Here is a 27,475-nt window from a genome sequence, read left to right on the forward strand (position 1 = left end):
CGTGGTCTGTGGTTGTGAGGCCGGTTGGACATACTGCTAAATTCTCTAAAACGACGTTGGAGGCAGTTTATGGTAGAGAAATTAACATTAAATTCTCTGGCAACAGCTCTGGTGGACATTCCTGCAGTCAGCACGCCAATTTCACGCTCCTTCAAAACTTGAGATATCTGTGGCATTGTGTTGTGTGCACCTTTTAAAAGTGGCCTTTTGCTCCAAGGACAAGGTGCACCTATGTAATGATCATCCTGTTTAATCAGCTTCTTGATATGCTACACCCGTCAGGTGGATAGATTATCTTTGCAAAGGATAAATGCTCACTAAGAGGGATGTAAACACATTTGTACCCAAAAAATAGAGCGAAATAAGCTTTTTGTGCATATGTAAAATGTCAGGGATTTTTTATTTCATGGGACCAACACTTTACATGTTGCGTTCATATTTTCGCTCAGTGTAGATACTCTTAGGAATGCACATCAAAATGGGAATCAACTACTTTTTAGGTTAAGAAGCAACTTTAACAAAATACATATTCATTGGCAATAGAGATAGTTGTTGATGAGATGACACATTTGATTTAACAATTAAACAGCTTTGCTATGCCAAAGTTTTCATCAGCTTAGGCCAAGGTTAAACCACTAGGAGGCTGGCGGCAATAAGGGGTACATTAGCCATTGCGGGGGCATTTTGAAGCAGATGCTTAGAGAGAGGGTGGACTCAGCGGCGGGCCACAGTGGTCCAGCCGTCATCGTCGGTCTCGTCGGTGGTCTTCTTAGGGCCACCAGCATTCTCTTTGTCTTTCTCGGGGCGCCAGGAGCTCTTCTCTCCGTCCTCTTCACGCTCGCCCTCTCTGGGTCTGGGAGGAGTCGGACGTTCCTCTTTACGCTCCTCACGCTTGTCGTCACCTGCACGGCGCCAGGAGCCGCCTCCTGTGTGCACAGAACCCCGTCTCGTTAGGGGATGGCATCTTAACTCTAAGTGTTGTTTAAAATACCTCCTCCAGATTGGAAATACCACCACAGGACAGGGGTTACAGTAGTCTTGATTTTCATGGTATAGGCAATGTATGATACTATTGCTGCAGTAACAGGTTGATGCTTGATACCGGTTGACGCTTGCAATAAATACAAAGCAAGTGGGGACACCTGCTGGCTAAATGGTTTAAATTAAAGCTTTATAGCAAAACTTTAAACGTATCTGCAGAGGACTGAGCTCGTCTTACCTTCTTCAGGCTCTCTGCTGGGTGGGGGGCGTTCACGGTCATCCCTGTGATCAGGTCTTTCTCGACGGATAGGAGGGCGGTCCTCGCGGGCAGGCTCTTCCTGACGAACAGAGTCTCTCCAGCTTTTCTTGGGCGCCTCATCAGCACCTGGCCTTCTCCAGGCACCACCACCTCCACCACCCTCCTCCCTGAAAACAGAGGTCCCCCATTACTCCACAAAAAAACCTACACCTCGCCATAACACACGTATGCTACTTTATTTTCACAATATCAGTGAAACCATCCACCCGTTTAGGGCCACTCCTGATCATACGGTATATGAGCCTCCATATCACAGTAGTGCCGTTTGTAGTCCACATACTGTGTGTCTGACCTGGGTGGGCGGCACTCTGGGAAGCGTTCGCTCTCCTGTTTTTCCTCTCTCTCCTCCCTCTCGCTCTCTTCGTCCTCCTTGCGGCCGCCACCTTCGCGGGGTGGACCCCAGCTCTCCTCGCGGGCCTTTTCCCTCTCACGCCAGCCACCACCTGAAGTAGACACCAGAGCAACTGCCCATGATCCAGCACAATGTGTGAAAAGAACTGGCAACAGTTGCCACTACACAAACATTTACTATTGGAAGTTCAATAAATAGTTAACAGAATTACAGGAGAACAAGTACAAGGGCACTTTCAACAACAACACACTTACTACACAAGACAAACATGCAACCACATCAACTCAATGATCCATATTTGGAACAGATTAAATGAAAAACGCATCCGTACCGGGCCGGACAGCGGGCTTCCATGGCTTGTCGTCACGGGGCCCTCCCCTCTCGTCATCTCCCCCTCTCCTGGGGCCCCAGGTGTCATCATCAGCACCGCGTCTGGGGGCCCTGGACTCGTCCATGCCTCTGCGGGGGCCGTCATCAAAACCACGCCTGGGGCCATCGTCGAAGCCTCTGCGGGGACCGCGGTCCTCGTCCCCTCCCCTTCTGGGACCACGGTCATCGTCCCCAAAGGTTCTCCTTAGTGGACGGTCTTCATCCATGCCTCTGCGCAGGGGGCGGTCGTCGTCCCCGAAGCCCCTGCGCGGGGGTCCACGGTCATCGTCTCCGCCACGGCGAGGGCCGTCTCCTCCTCTCCTGAAGGGTGGCTCTCGGTCTCTGTCCTCGCCGACATCCTCGCGGCCCTCGGCTCTCCAGTCCCTAGAGAGACCGAGCGAACGCACAGCACAGTTATAAGACAGTGAACACAAACATACAAAGTATTTTAAACCAGGTAAAATACTTAAAATTTGCAATCTGAATGAAATCCCACTCACTTAGCCTGTACGGTGACACTATAGAGAATAATAAAGCAGTATTTTGATCAGTGAACACAAAATTATTTTTAACCAGATGAAGAGCTTCAAAAACACATTCTGAATGAAATCACACTCACTTATCAGGCACGGGGCGACGCCTCTCTGATTCAACCTCAGTACGCCTCCTCCATCCTCCTCCTCCTTCCTCCTTCTCAGCGCCCCAGTCCTGGAGAGGAAAAGAGTGTCCAACACTGAGTGACGGGTTTCATTACCTTTATAACATAAGTATGATCATTTTATCCTACTCAATATACCTTTATCTAAGCTCAATTTTAAGTTAACGGGGTACTAAGTCGACAGGGTGAAGGACTACATTCTACACCCAAAGTGTCAAGACACTTCACACTGTGAAGGGGGAAAATAGCTGTATTTTACTTTCAGACGGGTGCCTGTGCTTGTCGCTCTCAGTTCGCCGGTGAAATAGAAGTGCATTTCATTTCATGTCGCTCTTTGAGCGATCAATGGAGGAGAATCATCACTGAGCAAACAAAACTTTTAAGTGACTTTGGGTCCATTAAAAGCGCAACATAAAACCCATTTATTAATATTAGATATTGATCTTAACACCCCTTTAAAGTGAGTCATCTTTGACTCAACAGGCAAAGTGAGGCTGTGTGAAAGTGCTCTGGGAGATGTTGGCGGGAATGTGTAGTAGGCTACCTTGGTTTCTCCTCTGGGTTTCTCCTCGGACCTAGCAGGGGTCCTCATCTCCTCCTCCCTGCGGCGCTCGCGCTCCTCGATCTCCTGCTGCCGGGCGCGCTGCTTCCTCTCCTGCTCCTCCAGTTTGGCAAGGCGCTCCTGGTACACCGCCTCCTCCGCCTCGCGCGCCTCCTGCTCAATGCGCTCACGCTCCTCGCGCTCTGCAACAACACATGGATAATACATAGAACACAGAACACAGGACAACTGAAGACTATGGGGCAAGCGTCACATTGGACAACTAGATGAACAAACTCCAACCAAAAACCACATTGGACCCAAAATCTAACCTACCTAAATCTGTGCGCATAACTCAAGTTTTTGCACACATCTTCAATTGACATCAATTAAACTATTCCACCAAGGCCTAAAACTAACACCTGCCAAATGCGGGTAGATTTTGCCATTGGATGGTAAGACGTCTATTTCACCAGCCATGTTGGTGGCAGGTCAGGGCTCCACAGTGAGAGCGTTTCACTCGCATCTGTGACTAAAAATAGTCAAATATGATCACATTTATAGCAAAATAAATGCTGCAGTAGCTGTTTTCAAAGTATTTCCGCTGTTTTGTTTCATAGCTGGAAAATTAATCGCACAAAGTCAAAGAACTAGGAATCCTATATAGCCTATTCCACCTCGTGATGCAACACCGCCAAGCTAGGGGTTGTGTGCACGTGAAGAGCTGATTGAAAGATTCATTTTTAGAAGCGTTGCACACAGGCATAAAAGTGGGTCTAATTTACTTGAATCGAAAGTCTACTAAAGTTACACTTTGTCCTTCTGTTTCTTGGTTATTTACATTGTTTTGCTCACAAGCTAGGTTGTTTTTCTATATTTTAGTTTAAACTGCTAGGGAAAAGATAACGCTTCTACTAGTCAGACTCAATCGCACAGGCAAACATAACAGTCATGTTACCACGGTAACCTCACATCCTTAAAGTGTATGGTAAACATTTTTGCCTCATCTGTGATATTTTGGTTAAAAGTTAAAAATTAAACAATATACCACATTACTTCTTACTAGTAATACATTTATTGTGTTAGAAACATTACAAAACATTCTCATCTGTTTATTTTGTGTTTTGTTGGTGTGACTTTAGCGAAAAAATAATATTTTGGCTGGTAAAAAAAATCGTACTCGCTGGTAGATTTTTAAATGCCCTGTATTCCACCCTTTAAGAGAAACTCAGAGGACTAGATCTAAGTTCATTTGACAGTCATTCTATATATCAAGTCATTTCTGGACCTGAGAGGTAACTCTTGAGGTACCTTTCTTGAGCTGCTCCTCGTGGATGCGCTGGGCCTCCTCCTCCTTATTGCGGTAGAAGGTGTTGCGACGGTCCTCCTTGCGGTGGATCTTCCTCTCCTCTCGACGCTTCGTCCTCTCCTCCACCAGGCGCTCCTGGAACTGTTTCACTTTTTCCTTGGAGAAGGTAAGAAGAACAAAGACATTTTAGGCCAACGCTTTCAACTCATAACATTCTTACTGAGTTGTGTTCTTTATATGATGAAAAAGAACACCGGCAAAATAACTCATGGTGAAACACCATTGACACTGGTATTACTTTTGTTTGGTTATTCCTGCTTTCTTAGTAGCAATTGATAATAGCTCTTTAATGTCATTGTCAATGGGCTTATAGAATCTGTGGTTTCATGCACGTTCAAATGGCGTTTACCTCGTAGATGAAGCTGCGAGCGTCGGTTATTTTGCCCACAAAGTTCTCCTTGTCCTGCATCATTCTGGACATCCTCTGTTTGTGCTCCAAGGCCTTCTCACGATCCACCTTCATGTTGCTGATCTACAACACAAAACACATGGACCATAATCACTGACCATTGTGTAACCACCATTTTTTTTTATTACACAAAAGAACATGGACCAGTCAGCCTGACATCACTAGAGCGCTCAGTCCATGCATCCTATCTATGATGGCTTTCGGGCTGACACCGGTTAGTCGACTGGTCGATTTGGTTGATAGTCTGTTGGTCGACCGAGATTTCTTTAGTCGAGCAGTTGCTAAAATAAAAATATCATGGTGTACAAGACATGTCTGATTCGCACCTGTCTGAGATGACTGATCCATTGTGGAGGCCATGGGGATGGCATAGTCCATCAGTCTAAGACATGTGATACTGAAATTGTATATGGTTATATTACATAAGAACAATGGTGCAACACCAACAAAAATCGGATTATTTTAAAACAAAATGCGCTCTCCCGCGTTGGATAGTGGTCACTGTCCGCGGTTCAGAAACACATCAGTGGGCTGTTGAATTGAGGCCCTTTTCTTTGACCATGTTGCTGTGTGCATAATAGCAAAGTTAACCAGCATATCAGTGATCAGAACAATGCAGCGGCGGCAGCAGCAGAATGAGGAGATGAGAAAACAGCCCTTGCCTTATTGTCTACGAAAACCCCAACTTAATTAGGTCTATAATCAATAGCCTAACTGTTAAAGGTGCCTGGCTTTATGAATCATCAATATATCTACAGAAATAAGACAGATCCTGCTTCCGTTGGTTTAACAGCCTACTGATTCCGTGAGCCAAAAACCTCACGCAACGACATTTCAAGTAAACAATTTCACCATTTAAAAAAATAATAATAATAATTTACACTTTTTTTCTCCTTAGTCTCTCTGGTATTATTAATAATTTGTGGTTTACACTGCTCCAAATTGTCAGAATTTTTTTATTTATAATAATAACGATCATTTTTCTTTATCTACTTCTTAATGTTATTACTATTATGATCATAAGTAATGTCATTATCATCAGTAGGCTTAGTATAGCAGCCTTGTGTAACCACCATTGAGCTGCAGGCCCAAGAATGTATCCAGTTTAGTCTTAATACCGTAACTTACTTAAGCCTATATTTCAATACTTATATAGGCTACTGCATCAATCAATAAGTCATAAGTCATTTATGTCATCACAAAGCATAGGAGTCATTCATGATTTGAAATGCAATCAAACATTTTAATTTTAATTTAAAAACTAAGTGAGCCTTGAATAATTAGCTTAAACAATAAATAAATCCTTCCATTTTGGAAATTGCACTCATGATTGAACGCAACTGTTTTTAGTCTTTGCTGTAATAAAGGCTTTGCAAAAAAATGTTTACAACAGACTCTTTGGTACGCTTATAATTTATTCAGTGTTGTTTACATTGTTCCAAACGGTCAGAGAAATTATATTGTAATCTACCTGTTTGGCACACATAATATGCACGCAGTGCTTGCTCCTTACCTTCTTTTTCTTGATCTCCAATATTTTCCACAACTAGTCACATTTATTCCACACGTATGACTTTCCCTTTACCTCCTGAGCAACCAGTAAACATTCCCCCGTTTCAAGTTTATTTGTCAGGTCCTCTGCATCCATTTTCCTGTCACATGTGTTACGGTGTTCTGAGTTTGTAATAACCAATTTGATTATGATACGCTATAGGTCAGGCCCTATTGTGCCCTATTTGGACGGGATTCGTTTTACTGGGGGAGGTTGGGTAATGTAATTATGTGCACAAGCACAAAACATCACATCGGTAATTTTTGTCCCGTCCAAATCTGCCATGGCAGTCATTTTTTCATGGCAGGAAAGCAACAATTCCAGGCAGAATAGCCTCTGATAATACTAGTCCCGTGCTAATCGACATCCCTGTGTTTTGAGAGAAATGCCTGAGTTTGACAGATGTTGCTCGCGGTTTAAACAAGAAAACAATAACTGATTCGATAAATGTGCATAAGCTATATATGAATGGCTTACATGTAGCCTATCAACTTTCACAGTGAATGCTTTTGTTTATGTTTTGTGCGTATGAATTGAATATTGCCAAATGCATCAGTAAAACATTTTTTTGGCTATTTAATGCAACCCTTTCTGTTAATAGATCACAAAGCAGCAGCATACAACTGACCTAAACGCTTGGAAATGATAAGTTAACTTTCTCATCCGTAGCCTTAAAACACATCTCAAGTGTAATTGCACTGTTTAGCTCACACCTGAAGGCTGGGGGGCATTTAGGACGTACTGTAGATCGCTAAAATATCCTAATGATTATGATCACACTTCCTCAATTCAAATGTTATGGCGACACTATACCAAAGACAGTTTGATGTGGTTTAAAAACTTCGGAAGCAAGCTCGAGTTATCAGTGTGGCCCTATCTTCACGCCTAGAGTAAAAACCTCCAAGCTTTAGTCATTATTGTCGATTTACATAACAAATAATCCTAATTACAGGGGGCAGTTTGGGAAAAAAACTACCGTAATTGCTGGACTATTAAGCGCACCTGAATATAAGCCGTATCCACTGAATTTTTTACAAATATGTATTTTGTACATAAATAAACCGCACATGTCTATAAGCCGCAAGTGCCTACCGGTACATTGAAACAAATGAACTTTACACAGCCTTTAAACGAAACACGGCTTGTAACAAAAATAAATAGGCTTTTAAACGAAACACGGCTTGTAACAAAAATAAAAAATCAATAGCAGTAAACAGTAGCCTACCAAGAAAGTCAAACTTCATTGCGGTGGCGATTGTTATGGCTTTCAGTCGGATCTGCACAGTTCCAACGTCTTATCATCGACTCATTAAGGCCAAGCTCCCGTGCAGCAGCTCTATTTCCTTTTCCAACAGCCAGATCGATCGCCTTCAACTTGAAAGCTGCATCATATGCATTTCTCTGTGTCTTTGCCATGATGAGGGTGACAAAATGACTACCGTAATCAGAATGATGGCAAGTTTGAGCGCGCTCGATTTACGTCACATTATGTGACGGTGCTCAGTTTTTTGGCGGCATGAATCTTGTGAAAAAAAAAAAAAAAAAAAAAAAAAAAAAACATAAATTAGCCGCGTCATTGTATAAACCGCGAGGTTCATAGCGTGGGAAAAAAGTAGCGGCTTATAGTCCGGAAATTACGGTAATCCCGTCCGAATCATTCTCCGGAATAGCGGGCATTCTAGACTAATAATTCCATAACCAACACTCTCAAGTAATACTAGTCCCATGTGACTAAGTCTTTGGTCACATGCGTGTGATTCATACATGTGTCACGTAAAGACAGCAAGGGTTGAGGGAATAGGGAATGTTTTTCCTACATTTCGATAACTTGTCAGTCAGAAATAGCTGTAATTATGTTGCAGCCTCAGCAACACGGAGAGCGCGATAAACACTTTGATGTTCTGTGGTGGTCGCTGCAGCAGGGAGGAGAGAGAGACAGCGGGTGCTAGTCACACAGTCATTCGCTGTCTTTTTTTTTAACACAGCGCAGCAAGTCTGAGCCCGGCCAAGCACAATCAAATCAATTGCTGGTCGGACACCCTCTAGTCATTTGTGTGTCTTAATTATTTAATCAAACAGTGTGATTAAAGCATCAGACAAGCTCAGTAAATATAGTCGATTTGATTAAAACACGTTTTAAGAACAGACAACTCTAGTTTGACCAAGATTTTTGGGGGAGGTTGGGGACAGCCCTAGATGGCTTTGTGTTTAGGATTTACAAAGGCACAGACACTGAAGAAATATTTTGCCATACCCTCTCCTCCTCTTGGAGCTCCCATAACTCCATGTCTTTGACACGCTGCTCCTCATAGGCCTTCTTGATCAAGGGGATCTCCTCCAGACGTTTGGCACGCTCAAAGTAGTCAATCTGCAAGGACCAGTCCACACATGAAACAATGTTGAGTGAGTAATTTTCCCCCCTAGTAGAGGTCTTTATATATCACCTGTTTGTGTAACAGGCAAGACAGAAAACATGTAATCGCCTAATTTGCTGAAAATTCTGTCTTCACCTTTTTCTCCTGGTTCTTCAGGCGGTCCTGAAGTTCTCGCTTCTCCTTCTCCAGCTGCTCCACCTGCTTGGACATGATGAAGTCAGGGTCCAGGTCCTCAAGGTTCTGTGCAGAGGGTGGTTAAGAGTTAATTTCATCATTGTACATCCACACTTCTTTTCCAAAACCCCTTCTAGATTGTATCTACATTCCAGCTTTACACTTATGGTACTGATACAGGTATGACCCATTGGGGAAAAACTTTGTCTTAACATCATTGACATAGAATTAGAATACTAGAATGAACAGTAACCTTCTTATGATGGTATAAAGGTCAGCCATTTTGTTCACGGAGTTGGGCAATGATGGTTTTCCAGATGTGTTTATATAGTGTAAAATAATTAAATACATTTTAAGAATTTACCTGCACTGTATGTTTGTTAGATAGCAAGCCAGCTTGAGAGGACTGATTCCATTAATTTGTCAAATTAACTGCCAATAAGCTAACATTCCATTCAAACAATGATGTCAACACTAGTTGTAAATGCAACTAGTACTGATATGGTATCATATACACTGAGCAAAACTATAAATGCAACATGTAAAGTGTTGGTCCCATGTTTCATGAGCTGAAATAAAAGATTCCAGAAATGTTCCATATGCACAACAAGCTTATTTTGCTCAAATATTGCACACAAATTTGTTTACACCTCTGTTAGTGAGCATTTTGGGATGCTCTGGATCAACGTGTTCCAGTTCCTGCCAAAATCCTGCAACTACGCACAGCCATTGAAGATGAGTGGGACAACATTCCGCAGGCCACAATCAACAGCCTCATCAACTCTATGCGAAGGAGATGTGTCGTGCTGCATGAGGCAAATGGTGGTCACACCAAAAACTGACTGGTTTTCTGATCCACACTTTTTTTTTTTTTAAGGTATCTGTGACCAACAGATGCATATGTGTCTTCCCAGTCATGGGGGACTGTGCTCACCAGCATGGAAGCAGATTTGGGCCTAAGGAATTTATTTCAATTGACTGATTTCCTTATATGAACTGTAGAATCTTTGAAATTATTGCATGCTGCATGTATATTTTTGTTCAGTATAATAGCACTCACAGCTTTCCAAGAAAACTACATCTGAGACATTTATGATCTGTTACATATAGAGGCTATTTAAACAGAAAATCGGTATAAAACCAGTATTGTACCTTCCTAATATTGAGTTGCACACCCCCTTTTTTGCCCTCAGAACAGCCTCAATTCATCAGGGCATGGACTCTACAAGGTGTCGAAAGCGTTCCACAGGACCCCATGGCTTCCCACTTGTGTCAAGTTGGCTGGATGTCCTTTGGGTGGTGGACCATTCTCGATACACACGGGAAACTGCCGGAGGGTTAAAAACCCAGCAGCGTTGCAGTTCATGACACAAACCAGTGCGCCTGGCACCTACTACCATACCCCGTTCAAAGGCACTTCAATCTTTTCTCTCGCCCATTCATCCTCTGAATGGCACACATACACAATCCATGTCAACTGTCTCAAGGCTTCAAAATCCTTCTTTAACCTGTCTCCTCCCCTTCATCTACACTGACTAAAGTGGATTTAACAAAGTGACATCAATAAGGGATCATAGCTTTCACCTGGATTCACCTGCTCAGTCTGTGTCAAGGAAAGAACAGTTGTCCTTAATGTTATGTATACTCAGGGTATTTATAGTTATATGACAATATTTTAGGTTGACTCTAACTCTATTACATAACATGCCTTACTTTTATTTTCCTGCATAAGTCAAATCTGGATTATGCCTCTACTGCCCTTCATTCCAATTAGATTGGTTTGGATTTCTCCCTGACCAATATGGCTGCCATTGTCACCCCATTCAGGAACTTTGAGGGTTTAAGACATAGCCCCTCTAGTAATCTAAAGATGCACTATGCAGAAATCGCTCCTCCATTTCCTAGTTGCTAAAATTCTAATAGTTTGCCTAATTTCTGTTTATATGACAAAACAAGCAAGTAGTGTCGAGAATCATTGTACCATCTAAACCACTGTGAAATATATTTTCCATATCCCAAAATATTGTGTTTTCAGCTGATGTACAAAACCGAAAGAAAAAGATACAAAAACTAAACTTAATGGAAGCAGAGAAATAGCGCACATAGAACAGACCTACCGATTCTTAGACTTACTTTCAATGAAAATGACAGATCTATAACGCACATTTCTATGTGAATTTGGTCCAGTCAATCAAAAAGTTACATATTGCAGCTTTAATAGGATCTCTAAGTTAATATGTTTGATGAGTGGCATAATGTACAGCTTATTTGAGCTTATGTGTAGTTTACCTCTATATCGAAGTATTTGAACGCCTTGGCTCCCAACTCAGTCTTCTTGATCTGCTCCAGCCGCTCACGCACTGTCTTCTTCTTGATCTGCTCGTGCTCCTGCATGATGCGCTCCTTCTCGCGCTCCTTGGCCTCCTGGCGCAGGCGCTCCTCTTCCGCTTTGCGCACCTTCTGCAGCTCCGCCTCGCGTTGTTCCAGCTCCTCCTTCTCCCGCTGGATGTTGAGGTTCTCTAGGCGCTCCTTGCGCTCCTCGATGGTCTGCCGGCGGGCCAGGATGCGCTGGTGCTCCTTGCGGCCATTCTTCAGGTAGGCAGTGATGGCCAGATGGCTTTGCTCCTCACGCTCTTGCTGGAAATGGCAGACAAGAGGGTAGAAGAGTGAGAGACAGGGACAAGTTTGTTTGAGCGAGAATGAAATGGAGCAATAGAGATTGTGCATGAATGGGGGTTTCATGCGGTATCAATGTGAATTGGTGCTGTGTTTGTATGTATATGCATGGAACAATACATACAGTATTGGCCCTAAATACCATAGAATCTTTTATGGAATGTGCATCGGGGATGATAGAAAAGCAAGTCTTGATATTTGATCAGGGAGGACAGCGACATTATCGACTTGACGTTTTTAGGGCTTGCAATCCATATCCAAATGCTATCTCGACAGGGGGCTGTGCTCACCAGCATGGATGCAGGCTTTATGACCTGGATCGCCTTGGCCAAGGATGACGACATGGCTGTCAGCTGGTTCCTGATCTGCGCAGAGGGCATGTTCTGCAGGAACGGCCCCACAGGAGAGTCCTCTTTGGTTGAGTAGTTCAGGTCTGAACCAAAGCTCAGGTTTCGAGTGGTGTGGTCAATCCGAACCTAGAACAGACGTTTCCTAAATGTTTTTCACGTGTACCATTCTCACTGGAGGCTGCTGAGGGGAGAACGGCTCATAATAATGAACGGAAGGGAGCAAATGGAATGGCATCAAACACCTGGAAACCATGTGTTTGATGTATTTGATACAATTCCTCGGCAGTCATTAACACAAGCCCGTTCTCCCCAACTAAGGTGCCACCAACCTCCTGTGACCATTCTGTGTAATATAAACAGAAGTGTTCATCTTTCAGTTGTGGAAATACTGATTGGATTCAAAGTGTATCGGTATGAAAACACAAAAACGGATTAAGTTGAAAAGTCCACTTTGTATGATTTTGCACAGAGAATCTCATTGTTTCAGGCAAAATCCATGTCCAGTACTCTACCTGCAGATCGCAGTGTCGGGCAGCGTCCACAATGGAGCGCTCCAACTGGAAGGCATCCACAAATGGAACCAGGGAGGCCAGACGGCTGAACTCAATGCTCTGATAGATTTGCGCCACCTAATATCCCAATAGAATAAACAGTGTTCAGTGATTAGCTCATAGGACCACAACTTACATACAATACATGACATGTGTTACAAAGCATTTTGTTACAGTGACAACATGCATTACACACTATAGCAGCGATGGGCAACATCTTGAGGCCATATTAGGACTGCGTTTTTTTGTTGTTGACCATTTTGTTAGTCAAAACCAATTTGTGGGCTGGAAAAAGGGCAGTTATTTTAAAATACATAGAAAGTATGTAGAAGTTTTAATGTACCTATCAGGTTTTAGACGTTCAAATGTAGCCTCAAATTGTTTTTTAATCCTAACCCCCCCCCCTCCCTTTTTTATTTATTAACTAAATCTATTGTGGGTGGCATTTAATCGTCTCGCGGGCCTCCTGGTGCCCATCCCTGCACTATAGCATTACAACAAGGACAACATACATGGTTAATAACAAAGTTAAATAACATTTTATTTGATTAGTTATTTTTTGACACATATTCGCGACGTGTAACTACGAGTGAGATTAACAGACCATCAAGTATAAAGGCCTAAGAAAAATGAACAATAAGTCACCTGCTGCAGCAGCCTGAGGATGGTGTTACTCTGCAGGTGGGGAACATACTGCTGGAGGTCCGCCTCTTTCTCCGACTGGTCTCTCACCCAGTTCAACACCTAACAGGAAGAGGGGGGGCCGGTCAATACCACAGATGAAGAAAACAAAATGGTAAATGAATCAGCCGTGTAACAAATAGCTGTCGTTTTTAGAGGAATTGTGTGTTTGCATTGTACATTGTGTATAGTTTTTTTGTACAGTTGCTTGTCAAATTGCCCAATGTCGCGACACTATAGCTTTTCTGAATCTGAATTCAAATGTTACCTTTGCTACTCTTCCGCTCAGCTTCAGTGGGTGGAAGTCCATCTCCAGCCAATTGTACAGCTCCTTCACTTCAGGTACAATGTACTGCAGCAAATTGAACCTCACCTGAAGGTAAACATAACACACACATAGCACTCAGTGAACAACCCCCGACAAAAGCAACAGCAGTTGGTTAACGTGTTTATTTTCATTTTCAATTATGTAGTAAACAAACGTATATCTACGTGTTGTTCACAAGACTAAAACAAGTCTAGCACTAAAATACAAACTCCTAACATTGTCTGACATATCGGACATTCTGTCACCTGCCTCTTATACCCAGCCTGCTCACAAACAGAAATCCCCATGGTTATTTCTATACTGTTCCATGCATGCGTGTATATACCATGTCATTGATGAGGCTCTGGCGGGTCGGTGGGGACTGCAGGCCCAGTAGTGTGGCCAGCCTGCGGTGTTTCTCCACGATGATGCCATCCATGTCCAACAGGCGGGCGATGTCCGTGCGCTCCGGGGTGATGGGAATGGACAGGGTGGCCAGGAGGACCCTTGTGGACATCCTGAGGAAGCGAGAGAAAAGAGAGCCGTAAGCACCTGCCACCTCGGATCTACCTATCAAACGCTGACTTGCGAATGACCTTTCTAGTAATTATATTTCTACGTGCCACATATTCCAGCAGAGACTGGTAAGGACTGGGCTAGCATACCTCTGCATCTCCTCCTGGGTGAGGTTCTTGCGCATCTCCCTGGAGAGGTGGTAAAGGCGGTGGAGGGTGCAGGCGTGGAACAGGGCGTTCCCAGACTTCCAAAACACAGTGGACACCTTGTTGTAGTAGTTGGCCATAAGTTGAGGCTTGGGGGGCTTCTTGGAAAGGGCAAAGAGACCATGGATGTCTTCCACAGCCTTGAAAGCTTCCTGTAAAAATCAAAAATCTAATTTCACCATTCATAACACATAAAATCAATGCTCATAATACAATGTAGATAAAAAAGGGCTTGTTGAAAAAAGAAAATGGACGATGAAGTATTCTTCTCCCAGATGCAACAGTTACAATATTGCAAGCTAATTACATATGCAGTGATGGAACTCAAGGCTTTTGGGCACTGGCCAGCCGGGCTAGTAGACTGGCTAAGATGGTACTAGCCCAGTTTATATAGTCGTATATGCGAGGTGAGCGCCCAGCAGATATAGACCTATGTATTTGCTTTGAAATTGGAAATCAGATCAAGTCAGAGTCAGGCATAAAAACATATTGGAAAACCTCTCGTTCCCGGAACATTTCACAATGGGTTGTAACAACTATTTGTTTGTGTCAGTTTTTTATTTTTTTTGGTGGTGGGGGTGTTACGTTTGCAAAAACAAATATATTTTTTTTCCTTTGTTGCTAGCTACCGATGACAACTATTCACACAAAGCTGTCAAACGCAACAATGTTCCCTTGGCAACCACACTAAGCTTGTGTGTGTGTGTCTGTTTACCCTCCGCCGCGAAGGCAGAGGATCGAGGCTAATAGTCTACTCGCATGTCAATCAACTACACTGTAGCTAGCTACGTCAACATGAACATTCACTAGACGCCAGCTAAGTAGCCCGCAGCTAGCTTGCCCACCCACCCCAGAGCAGTAATTTGACTTAAAGCTACACTTGTAGAGCATTTTAATACATGTGCAAATCAGCGGTTTATAAAACACCTTAAAATGAGTTTCCCTCGCTCTCTGAAAAACACTTGCCTCAGGCGAGCAGGCGAGCTTAATTTCCATCCCTGCATATATGACATCATACCTGCCAGAGCTCCATGGCGATGGCACTGTCCAGCTGCACCAGGCGTGTCTCCAGGTGCATAGACTGGCTCTCAGGGTTGTTCAGGTTGATGGCCGTACTCTGGTTGTGGTGGCGCTGGATCTGACCCAGATGCATGCGTAGATTGTCGCACAGCTTCCGGAACTCTGCCTTACGGGTATACTGAAGGCAGAACTTGAAAGCTGTGGAGCACATCAGGATATGGTTAGGATGACGAGAAATATATATATATTTTAATTTACATCAACGTTTAGAACACTGACAGTTGTTGACTTTAATTATGAACCATAATAACTAGTGATGCGCCGATATGACATTTCTGGCCGATAGTATTATTATAGTATTTGACGTGTCAAATAACACGACATAATCTGTTTCAGTAGCTAGTTAGCTAACTATATAGCTAGGTGTCATCATCTAAAATAACCCTAATTTATAAGACACTTCTTATTTGATTAATGGTGGTCGGACCCATCTATGTGAAGCTAGCCACAATAAGGATAAGCCACAATAGTGGACTTTGCGGTTAGCCTTCAAAATAAAAGTATGGCATAATTCTACTCTTTGTATTCATTTGCATCACTGTCAATTGAATACTTTTATTTTGAAGGCAAACCGCAAATTCCACTATTGTGCCTAATCCTTATTGTGGCTAGCTTCACAACACATAACCCGGTCCGGTCGAGCCTCACTAGCCCGATGAAGCTAACTGGCTGCTTATAATGTTAGCTTTGGGCAACAGGGTTAAGTAGCTGGCTAGCTACTTATTTTCATGATCTGAAGTTCAATTTCAATAGGTGAATAACAAGTGACAACATAGCTAATACTTACTCACAAGGATTCCTAAATCATTGCTAAGAATAATGAAAATGACTGCAGTTTCTACTGGTCATTGTTTTCAGGCTGGTTGTATTGGTGCTAGCTAGGTACCAAGCTAAAGCTAGCTACCCCAGAAGTTGCGGTCGAACAAATGATGCTTTATTACCAACGCGGTATTGGAAACACATAGTTCGTTGCCGGTGCTTGCTTATTTGCAGACTTTTTTGTCCAGCTTTGACAGTGCTACTGTATCTTTTTTGACACGCAAAGACCCAAACGGTGTTCCATAGTATGTATGTCGTGAAGCTAATAGCAGTGACGCTACTACTTTGTAACTTCGGTAGGGCAACATCTGAAAAATAGCGCACTTGGTAGTGTGTACCGGTGCTCGACCAGTCGGCGAAAACCAACATCACCCACGACAGAGAACGGTTGATTGTCAAGGGCAATGAATTCCATTATCTTGGCTTTAATGGATTTCGCCTTTGAGTTGTCTCGCTGAAATTGTCTTACTCTTTCAAATGACTGCTCGACTTGTTGACTGCTCGATCCACACAGCAGACATTGTGGGCTAGGTTAGGAATGCTGTCTCGCACGTGTAGCGCAACATTTTAGGTGGCGTTACACGTCATGTACCTACTTTACATAGGTATGCACGGTAGCTTTGACATCGGTTTTTAACACGGTGTTAAACTAGACATCGGGCAGATACCGATGTTGGCATTTTAGCTAATATCGTCAGATTATATCATCGATATGTTCACCGATATATCGTGCATCCCAAATAATAACACTTCATACTGTGATATGGTGACAGAGTGAGTAAACCTAACTTTAGGAAAAAAACTAAGTCACAGCATACTACACTTACGCATCTCAGACTAATATATATTTCTAATAACAAGATTGTTAGATAATATCAAACCTACACTCACTCCAGGCACACGTGCAAAATTATTGTTATTTTCAAATACAATCTTTTGGGCTTACTAATATTTTCCGGCCCCCCCAACCGTCCTCTCTGACAAAAATCTGCCACGGCTGAATCTAGTTACCAAGCCCTCATGTACATCATCCGGGTGGGAAATGAACACCCGCCACATGTGGGTAGATTTTGGCAATGGCGGAGGAGAATGACTATTTGACCAGCCACGTTGGTGGGTGGTCACACAGCATTTGGGGGGGGAAATAAATAAATCCAAAGCCCAAATGTAGAAGTTATAAGGAGCAGCTGAACATTTCTGTCTCACCTACATTACTCAAATATTTGGGTACATTGTGCTTGATTGAACATGGAACACTCCAAAAACTTTTATTCATGAATTTTTAGTCATTCCTTATCATTAAAACACTCAAATAATTGCATTGTGCTCCTAAATAGACATATGTACTCATTGTAAAAAAATGTCAGCGTTAGAGCCCTGAACTAATAATAATAAATAAGACTTATCACTTGATTTGTGATGTTCAGTTGTAGAGCTGTGTCTGTTTTACTATTGTATCTAAATGATTGGTTAAAAGACTCCGGTCACAAAAATTCAACTGAGCAATATACCACATTACTTCTTACTAGTAATACATTTCTTGTTTTAGAAACACTACAAAGCATGTTCATCCGTTATTTGTTATTTTTGGTGTAATTAGTTGGATTTTTTTTTTCTCCAGCTATCTGCCACAGTGGCTGTTGGACCAAAAAGTTAATTTCCCACCCTGTACATCATGTTTAATATTCAGATTGTGCTCACCTTGTTGGGCAATGTCATGGTATAGGCGCTCCACCTTGGAGTTGTTACGCAGCAGGTCCAGGCATTGGCGGTAGGATTCCCACAGAAATTTCACCCAAGGAGTGAGCAGCAGACGGTCTGTACGATCCTGGGTGTCTTCCCCACTCACAGCACTCAGAAGTACACTAGGATCGCACAGGAAGTTATGCATCAATACTTGAGCTCACAGAACTGCACCGTCAACATTGTGGGGCGGCAGGTAGCCTCGCAGGTAGGTGCGTTGGGCCAGTAAACGAAAGGTTGCTGGATCGAATCCCCGAGCTGACAAGGTACAAAATCTGTCGTTCTGCCCCTGAGCAAGGCAGTTAACCCACTGTTCGCCGGGCGCTGAAGACGTGGGTGTCGATTAAGGCAGCCCTCCGCACCTCTATGTATCCCCCTAATCAGTTATACAACTGTGGTGGTATACACCACCACTTGAATGGTTTACAGCAGAGGTGAAGCAGGACTGTTAGCATGGTTACCACCATTAAAGGTAGTAACAATAAGTGTGCAGACGGTCCAATATATCTGAATTATAGTATCAGCCCATCACAATAAAGTTTTAATAGCCCCGTACCTCAAAGCTATTTCCTGGTTAAATAAATACCTCTCAGGAGTCTGAATGTTGTCAAGGTCCTCAATGTCCAGGACCATCTGCTGCGACTCCCCCTTGGCGGTCTCTGTCTTCTCCTCGGCCAACTTCAGGTAGGCTCGAACCACATCCTCGAGGGATTTGATGTTCACCTACATCACGAAATAAAGGCTCATGCTTAAAGGCCCAGTGTAGTCAAAAATGAGATTTTCCTGTTTTTAATGTGTATACACAGTACCAGTCAAAAGTTTGGACACACCTACTCATTCCAGGGTTTTTCTTTATTTGACCTGGCCACCACAATCACTTGACCTCAACCCAATTGAGATGGTTTGGGATGAGTTGGACCACAGAGTGAAGGAAAAGAGGCCAACAAGTGCTCAGCATATGTGGGAACTCCTTCAAGACTGTTGGAAAAGCATTCCTCATGAAGCTGGTTGAGAGAATGCCAAGCGTGTGCAAAGCTGTCATCAAGGCAAAGGGTGGCTACTTTGAAGAATCTCAAATATAAAATATATTTTGTAAAAAACTTTTTGGGTTACTACATGATTCCATATGTATTATTTCATAGTTTTGATGTCTTCACTATTATTCTACAATGTATAAAACAGTAAAAATAAAGAAAAACCCTTGAATGAGTAGGTGGTCCAAACTTTTGACTGGTACTGTATAAAATGAGGTTGGAATAATACTGTGAAAATGATGATAGTTCTCTTTTAGTGTAAGAGCTGATTGAAAAGACCGCCTGAAATTTCTGCCTGTTTTGGTGGGGTGGAGTTTTGGCCTGGCTGGTGGCATCACCAGGCAGTAAATTAGTTAATAGACCAATAAGAAAGAGTTCCAAACCTTTCTGCCAATAACAGGTAGTTTTCAGTTCTCCAATCCCCACTCAGACCACTCCCTGACAGTCCTATCAAAATTATTGCTTGAGAAATTGCTCTTTGCTAAGAATCTATGTTTCTTTTTGACCATTTTAATTGAAAACAATCACAGTAAGATATTTAATTGTTACCCAGAAATGATTTGATATTGAGACAAAAACGGCTGCATTGGACATTTAACCCCGGCAGGTGAGTGACTAAGTAGGACCAATAGTATCCAACATTTAGGGTTATCAAAGAAAGGGCTGGGTGTGCTTCCACTGACCTGCTGGCAGATGTTCTTGTACTGGTAGAGACCCTCCTTTGCCAGGTGGCTCTTGCGCAGGTCAACACAGAGCTCCAGGTACTTGACCATGATGGGCTCGTGGATCTTCTGCCATGTTCGATGCTTTTTGCTCTTGATGACATCGTACAAGACATCCAAAGCTGGCTGCTTTTTGCCAACCTCCAAGAACTCTGTACAAACACAGCAAATGACATGAAAATGGAGGCAAACAGCATAATAGTTTGGAAGGTAAGTCAGTTGCTACTAACATGTATATTGATGGGACACCAAATGGATTAAAAACCGATCTGATAGTTGAAGGTAGAGCTATCAACCTAACCATTTAGCTAGCCTTTGAAAACCTGTCTTATTATACATAGGGTTTTCAGCAGTTAGCTTCCCCCACGGTTGGCTGCGTGTGAACTACAATGCCGACGCTGTGTTTTAAAGTTTAGAAAGTTTAGAAACGTCAATAACCATTGCTTGCAAAACCAGTTTTGCACAGATCCATACGCTATGTGCCTCCAGTTGACGAACTACACTTCTTCCCCAGTTACACTTACACACGTGTTAAGACCGCGCTAGATGGCTAATTGGCACTGGTGACCACCTATATCTTCCATCTGTCTTCCTTAAACAAGCGCTGAAACATGGCGATACGGCCGTGTGGTTATACTAATAGCTGATTTATGCTTGATCCTACAATGCTGCCCGGAGGCTCCGTATGGAGGGTATGACGCAATTGCGGAACCTCCGGAGGCTTGCGGAGGCCAAATCGAGCTCCATAAGGCGATGCCGTGCGCCTCCCAAATGGTTTAATAACGCGGAGGGATCTGTATAAGTCCGCATTGACATGATTGGTTGATGGTAGTAGTAGGCGGGTGGTCCTGCATCAACACAAAAACTCACTTCCTTGACAACAGCTCTGCTCTGGGAAGCGCAAGAAGTAACCCTACAAAAAGGTGTGTAGTCATTTGACCTTTTTTATTTTTTATTTTCTCGCTGATATGAAAGACACTTTTCTTATGTTTACAAAACTGTACCGTATGCAATGTGTTTTAAAGTTCAAAACGAGCGTAGGGGCTCTTAACAAAAGATCCCCGACCAGAACATACTATCATCAGAGGCGCTAAAGCAGTTAGCGTCTATGAATGGGGTAGCTACTCCCCAAACCAGCTATATGTTGACTAACAACGACTATTGGTACTACTAAGCGACAATATAACTGCAAGATGTGTCAACCTACTCATTAATCCTAATTAAAGGTGACTAACTAGCGACTGCAATTGATAGACAATCTTAGTATGGCCTTATTTTGGAGATGCAATCTTTATTTTATTTAACCTTTTTAACTAGGCAAGTCAACAAATTCTTATTTAGAATGACGGCCTACCACGGCCAAACCCTAACCCGGACGACGCTGGGGCAATTGTGCGCCGCCCTATGGGACTCCCAATCACGGCCGGTTGTGACACAGCCTGGAACCGATCCGGTGTCTGTAGTGACACCTCTAGAACTGAGATGCAGAGCTTAGACCACCGCGCCACTCAGGAGCCCCAAGACAATTCTAAAAAAACATTAACCAGCAGCGCTTGTTGCTTTTCAGTTGATAGTTCCCGATTGGTGTAACAATATAACTTTAAACCGTCCCCTCGCCCCGACACGGGCGCGAACCAGGGACCCTCTGCACACATCAACAACTGACACCCACGAAGCGTCGTTACCCATCGCTCCACAAAAGCCGCGGCCCTTGCAGAGCAAGGGGCACACTACATCTAGGTTTCAGAGCAAGTGACGTAACTGATTGAAACGCTACTAGCGCGTACCCGCTAACTAGCTAGCCATTTCACATCCGTTACACTCACCCCCCTTTCAACCTCCTCCTTTTCCGCAGCAACCAGTGATCCGGGTCAACAGCATCAATGTAACAGTATAACTTTAAACCGTCCCCTCGCCCCGACACGGGCGCGAACCAGGGACCCTCTGCACATATCAACAACGGTCGCCCACGAAGCATCGTTACCCATCGCTCCACAAAGGCCACGGCCCTTGCAGAGCAAGGGGCACACTACATCTAGGTTTCAGAGCAAGTGACGTAACTGATTGAAACGCTACTAGCGCGTACCCGCTAACTAGCTAGCCATTTCACATCCGTTACATTGGCGCAGCGGTCAAACAGGGTGACCACACCACTCTCGGCGCGTGCGTTGCAAAATAAATTTAGAAATGTATGTTATTCAATTATTGCACCCACTGCTAGTGCACGCCAACAAGCGTCTGCGTTGCCAAGGGCTAAAATAGAAGTCATTCCTATTTCTGACGCAGATCGTGCTGCAAGTCCTGCCTCTCCCATCTTCTCATTGGTTTATAGAAGCAGGTACCCACGTGCCATCTCCTCATTGGTTATAACCACGTGGGTGACTGAAATACGAACGAGGTCAGTGGTGGTAATGCACCTAATTTATGAAAGTTGCCAATCGCAATATAAAGTCAAGAGAAGAAAAAGCCTGGAAGGAAGAGAGATGACCAGAAACGATTCGGTTTACCGTTTTATGTGTGGATGAATTGTCGGAGTAGAGGACCTTGTGCAATTCAAGGTAAAATAACAACTCAATGTTTATATCCCAGGACAAATTAGCTAGCAAGTGCAAGCTAACTAGCTAAATTGCCATAAATGTTTAATGCTTTTCAACCTGTCCCCAAATTAATATAATTGGTTCAGGGTTTGTTTTGATATTTTAATCTGCGTATCGCGTTTGGTGTGGGGGAACAAAATACATGTATGCACGATCGCTGCGCGCGTGCGCTATCGTGTGCCATCGTGCATAAATGTATTTTGTCCCCCTACACCACATATGTCAGAGTCAAGGCCCGCGGGCCACATCCGGCCCGCGAGAAGGTTTTTTACGGCCCCTGGGATGATCTTGATTTATTATTAGAACCGGCCCGCAGACCGCAGCAAGCCGGCAGCCCGCAGATCTTTTACACGCACCAATACTACATTTCCCACAATGCAACGGTGACGCACCGAGCAGTAGGCTGCTTCATTTCAATATTTATTGGCACAGCAGTCGTCAGCATCACAGTAAAATTAACTTTCAGATACCCATCAAAAATGGCAAAACGGAAGGTGGACACTGAGAACCGGGGGTTTCAAACAAGGTGGGAGTCGGAGTATATGTTCACGGAGGTAGCTGGAAAACCTGTGTGTCTTCTGTGTGGAGAAAGTGTGGCGGTACTGAAAGAGTATAATCTGAGACGACATTATGAAACGAAACACGCGGACAAAAACAAGAATATGGACATGGAACAAAGGCTACAAAAGGCAGAGGAATCTCGACAGGCTCTGTTCAAAAAAGCCAAATCACAAGGCCAGGCTGCTGTCAAGGCCAGTTTTATTTTGGCAGAAGAGATCGCTAAATCAGCCCGGCCATTTACGGAGGGGGATTTCATCAAAAACTGCATGATTAAAGTTTGTGACGAAGTTTGCCCAGAAAAAAGGCAACTCTTTTTAAATGTGAGTCTGAGCAGAAACACCATTGCCGAGAGAGTAGACCAGTTGTCCATCAATCTAAAAGAGCAGCTTGTGAAAAAGGGAAAAGATTTCATTGCATATTCCTTGGCTGTGGATGAGAGCACCGACATTTCTGACATTGCCCAGTTGTCAATTTTCATCCGCGGAGTGGACTCCAGCCTAAGCGTGACAGAGGAGTTTTTGGCTTTACGTCCTATGCATGGCACAACTACGGGGCATGATTTGTATGAAGAGGTGTCAAGATGTGTAAATGAGATGGAGCTGCCTTGGGAAAAACTCGTGGGTTTGACAACCGACGGAGCACCTGCGATGTGTGGACACAGGAGCGGACTGGTGGCGAAGATACGGGAAAAGATGCAAGAGGAAAACGCGACAGGTGAGCTGACAGCTTATCATTGTATCATACACCAGGAAGCGTTGTGCGGTAAAGCCTTGAAAATGGAGCATGTAATGAGCATCATCACGCGCACAGTTAACTTTATCAGAGCCAAAGGTTTGAATCACCGCCAGTTCAAGGCATTTCTGACGGAGTTAGAAACGGAGCATGGTGATTTGCCTTATCACACAGAGGTGCGATGGCTAAGCCAGGGAAAGGTGCTTCAAAGATGTTTCGAGCTTCGTGAGGAGATTTGTCTGTTCTTGGACAGCAAAGGGAAAGACACAACACAACTCCGAGACGAAATGTTTCTGTGTGAAATGGCTTTTCTGTGTGACATTACGAGTCATCTGAATGCAATGAACTTGCAGCTGCAGGGTCGGGATCATGTCATCTCTGATATGTACAGTACAGTGAAGGCATTTAAAACCAAACTGACTCTGTGGGAGACGCAGATGCGGAAAGAAAATTTGAGCCACTTTCCCAGCTGCCAGACCATGAAAGAGAAGCTCTCTACCAGTGCGTTCCCGAGCGCACAGTTGGCTGATAAAATAGGTATGCTTGCCGCTGACTTTCGACGCCGATTTGCTGACTTTGAAGCACAAAAAAGCAGGTTGGAACTGCTCGGTAACCCATTTGCTGTTGACGTGGAAAGCTCACCACCAAACCTCCAAATGGAGTTGATTGACCTCCAATGCAATGATGCACTGAGGGCAAAATATGCGGCAGTGGGTGCTGCGGAGTTCGCCCGTTTCCTCCCCGACACAATGCCCCAGCTGCGCATCCAGGCTGCTCAAACGTTGTCTATGTTTGGCAGCACATACCTGTGTGAACAACTGTTTTCTTTGATGAACCTGAACAAAACATCACACAGAAGTCGACTTACTGCTGAACACCTCCACTCAATTCTGAGGATTTCCTCAGCTCAGAGCCTTACCCCGAACATTGATGAACTTGTGGAAAAGATGGGACACCACCAAGTATCACCCTCAACCTCAAACAAGTGAACATTACTGTGCAATCACATATTTAGAGTTTTTACTCAGTTCAAGTTTAAAAGTTAAAGTTTAATATTTGTTTTCACTGCATGTTACTTCTCCTTAAACAAAGTGTTGTTTTTGATTAATAGATTTTTGCACTTTATTTTATTGTATTTCAATCCAATTATATTTTAAAAATATTTCAGTTGAGTGGATGATAGAAAATTGCTATTATTGTTTTTTTCTTTGAAGTAAATTTAGCCCACTTTTGCTAAAATAGAAAATATAGGCTACTGATGGTGCCTTGAATACCGGTTTCTTTCATTTAATGTTCATGTTATGGGGATTTTTATATAAAGGAAATTTGTCTTTTGTGTCTGTTGAAAATTAAAGATTACTGACAGAGCCATAAGAAAATATTGCTTTATTTATCTGATCATATTGGAATATATTTGTTAGGTTTTCAGTAGGTTCAATTAGGTTCACTAGACTATATGCGTCATTTAAAAAATTTTCAATGAACATTCGAACAGTCCGGCCCTCGGCTTGTAGCTAAATTTTTTATTTGGCCCTCCGTCCATTTGACTTTGACACCCCTGCCCTACACCAAACGCGATCACGACATGCAGGTTAAAGCCCCTTCAGGGCTAGGATGTGCTTATGTTTAAATGTATCTAGGTCAGTGTGAGCAAAGATGGCAGGTACTTTTTTGATGTCAGTGGGACAATCTGATAGTTTGTGTGATTTTCGATTTCAAGCGGCAAATCTTGCTGAATTGGCAGGGCCATGACACATTTAACGTCATTGTGGGTGGTGGAACCCTAACTCTTAGGCCTAGTGACACTGGTGGCCTGAACGAGCGTATACTTGAAACATGGCTTCCCCGCCATGCGTAGCTAGCTGTTACGTTAACCATGGCAAGCCAACAATGAATACACATAACTTGGGCTAGCTAGTGTAGCTTGCTAGCTAGCAAGCGATGACATCGAGGAAATCACCCTCTACGACTCACCATTTGCCCGTTTGAGAGCATTCTCCGGTCGTTGGAAATATGCCGGCATTTTATGGCCTTGCTCGCGGAATGAAGAGAAGGTTGGTTTAGGTGAATTTTACTAATTTCACCGGTCCATCCGAGCCAGGCATTCACCCACTCTACAAGCTCCTGGGAAAGGAATTAACCTCGTGAGCTGGGTTGCCAGGTTCGAAATAAAGCCCAAGCAAACGACTACTCAAAACCCGCACAAAAGGCATGAAAAATAGCCAATTTTTTTCCCCACAGCAAGAGGAGAGTTGCCACATGTATAGTAGTTACAAGTTTATCAAAATAATAATTGTTGCAAACTATGATATGACATAATAAACTAATTTGAATATGTTGCAAGAGAAAATATAATTTGCCCTTATTAAACTCGTCAGATCATTTTCCATCAATGAATGTCAATTTAACTCGTTTGACTGCTATGATTAAGCAATAGGGCATGGGGGGTATGGTATATGGCCAATATACCACGGCTAAGGGCTGTTCTTAAGCATGACGCAACATGACGTGCCTGGATACAGGCATTAGTCCTGTAATATTGGCCATATACCACAAACCCCCAGGGTGCCTTTATGTTGGTAATCAGTTTATAAAAGTATTTTTTTTGTCATACCCATGGTATATGGTCTGATATACCACTTCTGTCAGCCAACAGCATTCAGGGCTCGGCTGTCAGCCAATCAGCATTCAGGGCTTGAACCCGTTTATAATCAAGCGATAAGGCCCGAGGGGTTGTGGTATATGGCCAATATACCACGGCTTAGGGCCGCGTTTATGAAATACGTTTGCAAACTCCAAGTAGACTACACAAGTGGAACAAATTGATTTGCAATGACTCCAGTGATAGTCATTTCAACATATTTATTGTATCAAATGGTAGCTTACAATGGCATGTAAATCGGCAGCAACAGGTCACAGTGAAATAAATATATATATATTTTTAAGAGAAATGCCAAGACGGCCACGGGTCACTTATGAGGTAAAAAAAACTGAAATGCTCGACCAATACATTTTCACCCTTGACATCGTTTTCTAAGTAGCCTATAACGGGATAACCACAAACATGGCAACCTTGCTCGTGACCGGCCTACATCAGTAACGACATAAGTTCCCGTATGTACACGAAGCGCTTTTCATCACCGTTTTTGTCTTTGATATAGCTAGACAGGCATAGTAGCAAAGTAAATAATGAAATATATAGTACCAGTCAAGAGTTTGGACACACCTACTCATTCAAGGGTTTTTCTTTATTTTTTTTTACTATTTTCTACATTGTAGAATTATTTTTTTATTTTTTATTTCAACTTTATTTAACCAGGCAGGCCAGTTCAGAACCAGTTCTCATTTGCAACTGTGACCTGGCCAAGATAAAGCAAAGCAGTGCATCACAAACAACAACACAGAGTAACACATGGAATAAAGAAGCTACAGTCAATAACACAATAGGAAAAAAAGAGAAAAGAATAAGTCTATATACAGTGTGTGCAAATGGCGTGAGGAGGTAAGGCAATAAATAGGCCATAGTAGCGAAGTAATTACACAATTTATCAAATTAACACTGGAGTGATAGATGTGCAGATGATGATGTGCAAGTAGAAATACTGGTGTGCAAAAGAGCAGAAAAGTAAATAATAGTGAAGAATAATAGTGAAGACCTCAAAACTATGAAATAACACATATGGAATCAAATAAAATAATTGTATTGGTCACATACACATGGTTAGAAGATGTAATTGTGAGTGTAGGGAAATCCTTGTGCTTCTAGTTCCGACAGTGCAGTAATATCTAACAGTAATCTAA

General features: G+C 43.1%; 1 protein-coding gene across 5 annotated transcripts; it reads right to left on the reverse strand.

Moving 5' to 3' along the window:
• Positions 1–367: 367 nt before the first annotated feature.
• LOC120017527 (eukaryotic translation initiation factor 3 subunit A-like) lies at positions 368–25,815 on the reverse strand. 5 transcript variants are annotated; one of them, XM_038960347.1, is made up of 23 exons: positions 25,649–25,815; positions 19,746–19,936; positions 18,615–18,751; positions 17,987–18,150; positions 15,405–15,604; positions 14,330–14,538; positions 14,011–14,182; positions 13,626–13,730; positions 13,322–13,420; positions 12,638–12,754; positions 12,066–12,251; positions 11,389–11,736; positions 9,061–9,165; positions 8,805–8,918; positions 4,939–5,061; positions 4,532–4,685; positions 3,224–3,423; positions 2,641–2,729; positions 2,522–2,539; positions 1,984–2,405; positions 1,581–1,743; positions 1,220–1,407; positions 368–926 (listed from the first exon to the last, which is right to left on the reverse strand). In XM_038960347.1, exons 1-23 carry the CDS (start codon positions 25,695–25,697, stop codon positions 715–717), a joined length of 3,765 nt encoding a protein of 1,254 aa, XP_038816275.1. In that variant the 5' UTR covers positions 25,698–25,815; the 3' UTR covers positions 368–714. The 5 variants fall into 5 exon arrangements, with proteins under 5 accessions (XP_038816275.1, XP_038816273.1, XP_038816272.1 ...); XM_038960345.1 differs by having other exon boundaries at positions 1,593–1,764; XM_038960344.1 differs by having other exon boundaries at positions 1,581–1,764.
• Positions 25,816–27,475: the final 1,660 nt, after the last annotated feature.

This window comes from Salvelinus namaycush, chromosome 22 (genome assembly GCF_016432855.1).
Source record: "Salvelinus namaycush isolate Seneca chromosome 22, SaNama_1.0, whole genome shotgun sequence".
Lineage (NCBI taxonomy): Eukaryota > Metazoa > Chordata > Actinopteri > Salmoniformes > Salmonidae > Salvelinus > Salvelinus namaycush.